Raw genomic sequence first — 11,300 nt, forward strand, 5'->3', positions numbered from 1 at the left:
GTTTTTAAAAATCTCCATTATTAAAATTATGCACGTAAGGATAACTCATGAGTTTTTTTGGTTGATTAAATGATATTATGTCCAAATTTATTTAAGTATATTTCATTAAGGTAACTTAAAAAGACAAACAATAAAATATGAAGTTTAAATTCATTTAAACATATTTCATTAATGTAACTGAAAAGACAAGTAATAGATTATGCAGTTTTATTCGTTTTAGGATATTTCATAAATGCAAGTGAAAAAGACAAGCAAAAAAAAGGGAGTTTAATTAATGAAGTAAAAACATTTTCAAATGGGTACTTCTCTTTTAATAATAGAGATTATCCTAAAATATGATAAGTTTTGATGTAAACGAAAACTCAAATTATGTCAAAAATAATGATATTCAATGATAATAACAGTTTTAATTGATTATTTTTAAAAAAATACATTTACAAAAATATTGTTTGAAAGAAAATTCATTTATCTTTCAAATATAAAATGAAAATATTATAATTAAATAATAAAAAATATAAATAAAAACCATAAATTTAGCAAATGACAAGTGGGTTATATTATGCTAAAATTTTCTTTCTAATAATTTATCAAATGACAAATGAGTTGTGAGAAAATAATACCATATAATTTTTAAAAACATAGCCATTCTTAAATATTTTTTGAATAAATAATTATTTTAAATTTATTCAACTGAAAATAATATCCGTACAATTGTGTGAGTCAAATTCTAGTTTTATTGATGCATGTTATATATTAGTGCTACATGTTTTAGGTAACATTTTAATGATGCACGTTTTTAAAAATCTCCATTATTAAAATTATGCACGTAAGGATAACTCATGAGTTTTTTTGGTTGATTAAATGATATTATGTCCAAATTTATTTAAGTATATTTCATTAAGGTAACTTAAAAAGACAAACAATAAAATATGAAGTTTAAATTCATTTAAACATATTTCATTAATGTAACTGAAAAGACAAGTAATAGATTATGCAGTTTTATTCGTTTTAGGATATTTCATAAATGCAAGTGAAAAAGACAAGCAAAAAAAAGGGAGTTTAATTAATGAAGTAAAAACATTTTCAAATGGGTACTTCTCTTTTAATAATATAGATGTTGTAGAGGGAAATGTTTAAATAAGAAGGAAACACACTTTCAAGTTTCAACTTTGGACTATGTTGCCATGTAGAAATCCTTTTAGTCTTTTTTTAGATATTATATATTAAAATCGATCCGAAAGACGGGAATTATGAAACAGTCACAAGCCTGATTTGAACAAAATTCCCTAGCTAATGTATTACAAATCTAGTTTCGCCCACCCACTAAACCTGACACGTTCCACTAGTTTGATTTTGAAATCCTAATGAACCAAATTCCGTTCTCTACCCTCGGCGATAATTACGAATAGGTGAGGTTCTCCTCATTACTTCGGATGCCGGGACTATCAATGTCATTTGGGGAGTAGCTAGGACTCGGTGAACGCCGCAAAACTTATAACCGCCTCAGCTGATTAAGCGCGCAAGTACTAAAAGAGAAGGGTATAGAACACAAACCATGGAAAATCGCTCCATAACCTTTGTACAACCTCCAATAGCACTGAGACCGTCCAAAATAAAGATATCGATGAGGACCTCTAAACTGACCGGAAAACAGAAAGACATTAACATGACAGCAACTGCGATTAGAATGTTTGAATTTTGAATCTCAGCATTCTATTAATTTAACTAAAAGTTTATTAATGTTTTTATCTCAGCATGTATGAATTTTGAATCTCAGAGAAAGTAAAATTATGCAGGTTAATCAGAAAGATATTTATTAACTCTTTTTAGCATGGTATAACAAATACAGTCAAACTTGATTCTTATGAGATGGTTTAGAAATTAGAATGGTTAAAGTCAGATGTGAATCCTATTAGGGATATATATAGTGTATTCGTAACATGAAAAAAGGATGGACTCGTGTGTTTGTCTTCCACAAGTTCCAGAATTTTCACAAGAGGGAACAAAATCTCTGAGAGCTGTGATAATCTCCATGCCAGATGTGCCACTTAGGTGTCGAAAATGCCAAGCCAGCTACACAAGCTTTAGTACTTGTAATAATTAACCTCATATGTCTATAAGTTGACCACCTCGTATCATTCCACTAAAAAGTGAATCAAATCCTTTAAGGCCCTACCTAAAACGACAAGACGTGCACGTTCTCGAGTAAAAAACCTTAATTTTAGTTTCTAAAAATTTTTCCGGGAAACAAATGAAAAAGAGCTTTGATTCAGCTTTCACTGAAATGCTTTTGAATAGCAATAATGGTTAATGATTGTATGACCACTTAATAAATTTCGTAGTTACTTAACTCACAACAGAATATAAATATTAAGCCGTTGATTAGAAAAGGCTCATAAATGAGGGGACTAATTTGCAAGTTTATATATATAAAAATCAAAACATAAACAGTTGAGCTTTGAACAACTCAAAAAAGCGGTTTCTTAATTTTCTTCTGAACTTCTGTGTCCCTTCCTCGTCTCTTCGATCTCATCTGGAACAGCTCCATCTTTTGGGGGTTTATAGTTTGCAATTCTTGTTCTGTCTGCATCAGTTTTGTTTTTTTTTTGTGTGTTAGAATCGATTTGAGTAAAATCATTTGAAGAATGAGAAGAAGGCGTTGATTATCTCTGGGATGGAGCAGCTTGTTAACTTCATTATTCGACCTCCAAGGTGAAAGAAGCTCTCAAATGAAAATAAAAAAAAACTTACTGATTCTGGAAACTATGTTTCGAGTTTCTCTTTCTTTCACTAGGGATGTGAACTTTCCCTTTTGAATTTTAAAGTGTTTAGAATTTGGGCTTTGCATCAAGTTTAGGGTTTCAGATTTTTGAATTTTTGTTCTTTGTTGATTAGAATCTCCTTTTTAGATGGATTATACAAGATTAAGTCACTAGAAAAAAACCCTCGTCCTCTTCCAAATTACTACTTTTGATCCATCTACATACATTTGCAGAGCTGAATACAATCCGGAAAATGATCTCTTGGAACAGGAGTTCTTGCTCAAAGGGAGATGGTACCAGAGGAAGGATTTAGAGGTATATCGCCTTTTTTGAACATTTTATGTTCTCATTGTTGTCTAGTTTGTCTTTTCTTCAGCTAAGGTTAATAAAGGATCTTGTATCTGACAGGTAAAAAACAGCAGGGGTGATACTCTCAAGTGTAGTCATTACATGCCAGTTGAGCTTTCTGAAGATAGGCGGCCTCTACCTTGTGTAGTATACTGCCATGGAAACAGGTAACTGTAGGAATGTGATTTTAGCTTTGCTTGTGAAAAATAAGCAAAATTGACTCACATTGAAAGAACATTCGTACTCACATTTTCCAACAAAATGCTCAGTGTCCACCACCTTACCTTAACCACTCATTGGTTGTTGTAGCGTACTATTTACTAATGGCCCTATGATTATTCAGTGGATGTAGAGCTGACGCCAGTGAAGCTGCAATCGTATTACTTCCTTCAAACATCACAATTTTCACCCTTGATTTTTCGGGATCTGGTCTCTCTGGCGGAGAGTATGTCACTTTGGGTTCGAACGAAGTATGTGCTCATCTCATCTTTCTCTTATAATTGCTTTCCCTTCTCTTCAGATGTTTTGGCTTAAAAACAAAAGTTGTTCAAAGTCGATATATCTTCTTGGTCAATTGATCTTTAATATTTCTATGCTACTTAATTTGGGAAGATATCTTTGTGATTAAATTTGTTCATACTATTTATTTAGAGGGTTTGATGCATTCATGTTAGACTGACAAGTGGAAAGATCACATGTGCTGTCGATAGTTAAATTATTTCACTCAGTCACTGACTGTGTTCACTAGCCATTGTCTTCAAGTAGTCACTTCTTTTATTGTTGACGTGGGGTGCTTGCAGAAAGATGATCTGAAAGCGGTGGTTGAGTATTTACGCACAGATGTGAATGTCTCCCTCATTGGTTTATGGGGTCGTTCTATGGGTGCTGTCACAAGGTTCATCTCCAAGTCTTTCCTTTGTTAATCAGAGCGTTTTCATTTCAAGTAGCAACTGAATAATTTACTTACCCTTTTTCTTTATAAGCCTGAGAGGAAAATAGTTGTTTGAGACAGATATGACATTTTCATGTTTGGCAATAGCTATAAGATATAACACGTCAACCCACTGAAACTTAATAATATGGTTGCTACAGTCACTCTGCTAGACTAAGAATAATATTGGTGTTGCTGCATTTATTTTTCCAGCTTGATGTATGGAGCAGAGGATCCCTCTATCGCAGCGATGGTTCTAGACAGCCCCTTCTCTGATTTGGTTGATTTGATGATGGAACTAGTTGATACATATAAGTTCCCTTTACCCAAATTCACTGTAAGTAAAAGTATATTTGTAGCTTCTGTTTACTTACTACAAGAGGTTTTATTTAACGCTCTTTCAATTGCAGATAAAATTTGCAATACAATATATGCGGAGAGCTGTTCAGAAGAAAGCCAAGTTTGACATAACAGATCTCAACACCATTAAGGTCGTTTGTCCCTTTTGTCTATAGTTGATTACTTTGATGATTAACTACTCTGTCCGCTACTTTATTATGTATGTGATGTTTTTGTTTCTTGTTTTTCATTTTTTTTATCAATTATATGTTTCAGGTAGCGAAGTCATGTTTTGTTCCAGTTTTATTGGGACATGCCATAGACGATGACTTTATTCACCCTCATCACTCGGAGCGTATATATGAAGCATACGTAGTAAATTTTCTTCCTCTTATCCTCTCACAAGTTCTTGATAACAGTTTAACCTCTAAACATATGCTTTTTCTTTAATATTATGCAAGGGAGACAAAAATATAATCAAATTCGAGGGAGACCACAATTCACCGCGCCCACAGTTCTACTTTGATTCTATAAACATCTTTTTCCATAACGTTCTTCAGCCTCCAGAGGTGGCTGGGCCAACAACACTTTTTCACCCATTGGATGATTATTCTGCCAAGGTAACGAGTCTTGCAGTCTATCAGAATGTTCTTGTCTCTTTAGTGAGAAAGGTCAATGATGTTAACTGTTTGTATGTTCAGGGCAGTTGGAACACCATGAAAGAAGTAAATTCTCCACCATCCCCAGCACAGAAAAGTAAAAGTCATTTAGTTTTTTTTTTTTCCAATGTTTTATATTAACCATTTAGCCAACATCTTTTTCTCATTGATTTCAGGTATAGCTGCGGGGAGTACCTCCGATGCAATCAACGAAGTCCGCATGAAAAGACCTATGAGTCGCACAGAGGTTGGTAGTTCGTTGACTACATTCTGCGAGTTTAAATGTTATAAATATGGTTTCCTCTGTTATTGATCCCTCTAGAAACATCATCTATCAATTTTGAGGTGGGTATAGCGTTAAAAACTAGAAAATCATATCTGTTTAGTTTCAAATTTGGAACTATGTAACTGTTATTGCATTGGTACCAAACTAAAAAAGACTTTGCTTCACTTGTTTCTTTACCCACGGGTGTATCATGTATGTGGTATAATTTATAAAGCTTCTCCATATCCTTGTTGATGGTCCTTTATTACATCTCTCAGGTTCCTTCAAGCCTCCCATCTAATCAATCATCGTCAGACACGAAGGTCTATGATCAGTTCTCTTCTTCCTTATCTGTTCGTGTTTACTGTTCGGTTATGGTCATTAGCTATCGACTAATCAGTTTGTTATATGTTTTATCTTTTCAGGAAAAAGAGGGGTCCAGTAGTTCATCTTGTGATATGATCAGCTTCGATTTGTCAAATGGGGATCCGTATCCTCCTAATCTCGCTGTAGCTTTAGATGATGATCAATATGTGGAGTTTCAAGTAGAGGACTTGCCAGATTTTCCATCTACTGCTGAGGAAGAAGAGAGGGTAATAATACCTTTTGGTCCCTCTTTTTGACTGGTTTGATATTCATTTTGTTCACGTATCCTCAGATGCTGATGGAAGCGGTGATGAAATCGCTGAAGGAGGCAGAAACTCATCAAAACAAAGAATCTTCCGGGACCAATACAGAGAAGACTGAAGTAAAAGAAAGTAATACTGCTGCTGCTGCTGCTTCTACTACAGAACCAGTGTCTGACACAGATTCTGCATCCGGTCCAACACTAATTAACCACCATGATGCACCATCCGATGATGCTACACTTAAAATATCGGATTCTATGCCAGACACAAATGATGAAACCATTGATGTGTCAGCACGTACAAAGGCAACAGTGACTGTGGTTGGACGTAGTAGCACATCAGGAAACGGGTTATTACGACGACGATGGGATCTTAACTTCTTCAAAAGTAGATAAATTTCATTATGTGTTTTGGTTTTGGGTAAAATAGAAAGGAAAGCTTAAAGGTTTGTCATGAGTCATGACACGTTTTATTCATATGCTGTGTCTTGGCGAAAATCTCTGTTAAAGAGATGAAATCTTCTCGTGTTGGGTTTTGACCAAAAGGTCTCTTTATCCTCTTGTTATGAACATGTAACTAGATCACCATGTATTTATTTTTATCACTAATCCTATATTTATGAACATATAATGCAATCATCCTACATGATTTTGCTCACATTTCCAGGAATCAGTAAATACTGTGAAGGAAGAATGTAATAAGAGCATAAACCAATTGATAAACTTTGTCGAAGCAGTACATGGGTTAAAGACAATTTGGGCTTTGAGACAGAGTCAGTTCTTAGTCTAAGTAAGTTCTCAGTTCAAGACTATATAGTTGGATGATTTAGAATCAATTACGCATGATCGAATATATAAAATTAAATTATTGTCGTAAAAGAATGGGAATTCTGTCGTAAAACTAAAGTTTTAGGTCTGAATATTTCTGTCTCATTATTAATGATCAATAAGGGTCTTTTATATAAATGAAAAATATACAAATTCTAATCTATCTAGATTTAGGATAACTAGTAAAACATAAACCAACAAGGAAAATGAAAACTAGAAATATGGAAAACTCCAAGTCGGCTCTTTCTCTCTTAAGTCAGCCGCTTCTCTCCTCTCTCTAGGGTTTCGGCCATCTCTCTCTCTTCTAGGATTTGGGCCGGTTATGGACATTCATCACTTGATTTATAACACTCTCCCTTGGATGCCATAACCATACATGATTTGTAATACGCTTCACGTTGCCTCATTAAAACCTTATCAGAAAAACTCAGTGGGACAAAACCATGATGAAGGAAAAAGAGTACAACACGTACTACTCCCTCTGACGTGAACCTCACTGTAGGTTCTACATTCTACGCATCTTGGTGCGTGATATTTCCTGTATGTATAGGATGGGAGAAACTGTAATTGGATCACTTTGATCTTTCCGGTCTTTTCTCATGTCTTCTGACATCGTATGTACATGGTCAAAAAGTGAACCATTGCTGTCGACCACTTTATACTTTGGTCAGACATGTAAGACTATGGTCCTCGACCAAAACATTCCCACGGATACTCTCTTTGGCTAATTCTTAGGTCATTTCTCATGTCCTTTGACACTGAGTGTCCCGGTAAAGCATGTGTGCTAAACAATATGAACCATATTGTCCTCGGAGATTCTATGACGATGTTAAAATGCTGATTGATAGATAACAGACTGTATGAGTTTTCTCTATACTACCATCGACTATGCACTAATTTGATCGATCCATGTTGAGTCATAGACTTCTTTTATACATGTTCATAACTTGTCTCATGAGTGTCCAATATCATGATTTGATCAATGATCATTGTTGTAATGAATTTTACAATCTTATCTAACTATTATGCTGGATCCTTACTTAGGGGATCTGATGTCGGATTGTAACCTGATGGTTGATCATTTGTACTACTAGTCCGTGATCAAGAGATAAGGGTCGGATGCCTTTTAGCTTAAGGGCTGGACGTCTTTAGTCGAAGGACCGGACGCCTAATGATACGTTATGTATCAGTCTACTAACCTCTTTTAGGTTTAGTGGCCGGACACCTCTAGCCGGACGTCCACACAGATTTAATAGATAATCTGTATCAACCAATTAACCTTTCTTTAGGCTGTTTTAGTATAAAGTAAACACAAGGAATTCAAATCTCTTTCATAAGTATATGGACTGAATTGGATTGTTCTTATACAACTCCTTTACATAATATATGCAGCTACTTTGTTTCAGTCCATGAACAGCTTAGGAACAATGTTGTTCTTTCATCATCCAGTGATCCATATGTTGCTTACTACATCATTGTATATCAATCTAATTTCTTTCATATGACCAGACCTTTGTCAATTTCAAAATTTGTAGCAGCATCCACCACATAAGAGTTTATCTCCTTATAATCTGTTCATTTGGTCTCTGTGAGTATTCTTGTGTAACAAGCTATGATCAAATGCTGTTAGTAGGAAAACATGAACACCTTTACACCTCATGATTACGTACCATCTCTCACGGTTTCTTTTTCCTCACAAGACCCATCTATTTCACTGGTTTATATTAGATGGCGTTTCTGTATATATGTATGTGGCCAATACGCCTATCTTTCTCTATAGATACTTTAAACCCCATGTTTATCCTTTCAATCTAATCTTTATGAGTAATCTTTCGTGGGTTCTGATCCTCGTTTATATCTTTATGTTCAAGTGGTACTCTCTTATGTACAAATATATCTTTATGCAGCTGCTTTGTTTCAGTCCATGAACAGCTTATGAACAATGTTATCTTTTATCCAGTGATCCATATGCTGCTTACTACATCTTTATATGTCAATCTAATTTCTTTCTTATGACCAGACCTTTGTCAATTTCGAAATTGTGTAGCAGCATCCACCACATAGAAGTTTATCTCCTTATAATCTGTTCCATGGTCTCCGTGAGTATCCTTGTGTAACAAGCTATGATTGTATGATGTTAGTAGGAAACATGAACACCTTTAGACCTCGTGATCATGTACCATATCTCACGGTTTCTTTTCCCTCACAAGACTCATCTATTTTACTGGTTTATATCAGATGGCATTTTTGTATATGTATGTATGGCCAATACTCTTCTTTATAGATACTTTAAACCCCACATTTATCTTTTCAATCTAATCTTTATACTTTATGAGTACTCTTTCGTGGGTTCTGATCCTCGTTTATATCTTTATGTTCAAGTGGTACTCTCTTATGTACAAATATATCTATATGTGTCGACACTTATATATGGTTTCATTGTGTTCCAGACATGATCTAATCGATTTGAGATTTCATTATCCAGGACCTTTGTTACCTAGTAGCTTGGCGTCCCAAACTACATGGTTTGGTACCTTACATGTTTAGCTGCACAGCCTTTTCTCAATGTCTGGTCTGGTTTCCTTATGACCTCGGATTTGTATTCTGTGCAACTTTCTCTTTTTCTTTCCGAGGTTCCTTATCTTATGGAACACTTTGGTCTATCTTGTATAGACTCTGTAGCAACTTGACTGTGTCTCTTTCTAGGACATCAGATTTCGTTTGGTGCTAAGCTAGTTATGACTTAGTTATTCTTTTCTTTTCTTTTCGGGTCAGTGTCTGGCATCTCAATTAGCTAGCTATGTATAATCTTTTCTTTCTTTGGACGTCTATAATTCTAATCCAAGGATCTTTGCCACGACAATGATGGTTGATACCATTCTGTTTCTTATCATTCTTTACTCTTTACCAGCTTATAGCTTTCTCCGTTCCATCTTAGACGGCACATATGTCTGTGGTGGTTTATTCAAAGTCTCTTAAGATGGTGTATGTCTGGTTTATGACCCGGATTCAATCTGAGATGGGAATATCTATGCTCACTTATATGGCCTGATATATTTTTACTTTATATACATGTAAATCCATGATGTCCCTATGGATGGATGTCCGATCCTTATAGGTAATGGGGCCAAGCTGTTTATATCATGGTCATAGACCATGGTTCATGAATTTGTTCACGAATTTGTAGTATTGATCATTTATCACGGGTTTATCCTCTCTCTCCCCCTCATGAACATACTATAATTTTGTGATGCTTAGGACAATAAAGCCTAATGAGTTTTCCTTTGTGTACATGTTTCACAGCGTGAGATCTTATGTGATAACTCTTTGTGCCTTCTCAATATCAATCTTTGCATCAAGTTTAGACTAGGATGGCTAATCCGGTCTTGCCATAAAGTGTATAATTTTCGTGGGATATATCAGTATGATCACCACGGCTCTTGCCTCTTATCATACTGATCTGTAGCATAGTTTTGATTAGTAGATTACATAGGTATAGTCTTGACCACTTTCTTAAAAGGGTCTTAGGCATTTTCTTTCTTTTTTAAATCTGAAGGAACTTGTTTCCTTTTGCCCATTGTTTCTATTTGGAAACCTTTTTATTATACCTCAATGGGTCATACATTCTTGGGTGTATATAATGCCCTTTAGGCAATGCCTTAGCCATAGATTTCTTACTAGGCTACTATACCTGTACTATAATGCCCTTTAGGCAATTTCTTTAGCAATAAAATCATTCACATTATCAAGCAAAATCAAGCAAGATATAATAGCAATGAACTCAAAGCATTTCATAAAACAATAAGACAAGATGTCGATTTTAGTCTTTGAGACAATCAGAAGTCTCAAAATCCAAGAGGTCGTCCTTTTCAAGGTCGGAATCATCATCAGCATCATACCCGGTATCATGAACCATATGGGCTTCCGGGTTCTTGTTCTTAAGGCTCTCTTGATAGAGCTCACATAGATGTTTAGGGGTTCTACAATTCTTGGCCCAATGGTTACTCATCCCGCATCTGTGACAAGCTGATTTGGTCGAGTTAGACGGTTTGGATATGCTGCCTCGACCACGGCCATAACTGCCTCGGCCACGGCCATAGCTGGAACCACGACCACGGTTATTGTGGTTTCCTTGCCGGCCATATGAGTAGTTGTCACGGCCACGTCCTTTGTATCTACTACGGCCTTTGCCGTGTGATCTCTTATCATCATGGACGTGGTTGCACTCTTTGGGATATTTCTTTTCAGCCTCATTGGCTTCTTGTAATGTTGATGTTCCGATAAGTCTCATCTCACTGTTTTTCATCAGGAGTTCATTATTAGCCTCGGCCAGGAGTAGGCACGAGATCATATCAGTGTCTGAGGCGAAGCCTCTCTCTCTCTATATTGCTGTTGCAGCAACACGTTCGTCGAATGGAACGTGGAGAATATTTTATCAAGCAACTCTTTCTCGGTTACTTCCTTACTACAAAGTCTCATCATTGAGACTATCATAAACAATACTGAATTGTATTCATCCACAGACTTATAGTCCATGAAT

At 35.5% G+C, this 11,300-nt stretch overlaps 1 protein-coding gene across 1 annotated transcript; it reads left to right on the top strand.

The window, feature by feature from the left end:
- Positions 1 to 2,632: 2,632 nt before the first annotated feature.
- On the top strand, positions 2,633 to 6,564 carry LOC106331575 (the record flags this gene model as incomplete). The annotated part of the gene is given in 14 exon segments (XM_013769960.1): positions 2,633 to 2,712; positions 2,996 to 3,077; positions 3,171 to 3,277; positions 3,454 to 3,580; positions 3,911 to 4,005; positions 4,255 to 4,378; positions 4,452 to 4,532; positions 4,657 to 4,755; positions 4,842 to 5,000; positions 5,082 to 5,136; positions 5,216 to 5,286; positions 5,583 to 5,627; positions 5,730 to 5,897; positions 5,963 to 6,564. Coding segments are annotated over 14 exon segments (1,617 nt in total). The 3' UTR covers positions 6,329 to 6,564.
- Between the last annotated feature and the right edge of the window lie 4,736 nt (positions 6,565 to 11,300).

Source organism: Brassica oleracea, chromosome C3 (assembly GCF_000695525.1).
Source record: "Brassica oleracea var. oleracea cultivar TO1000 chromosome C3, BOL, whole genome shotgun sequence".
Lineage (NCBI taxonomy): Eukaryota > Viridiplantae > Streptophyta > Magnoliopsida > Brassicales > Brassicaceae > Brassica > Brassica oleracea.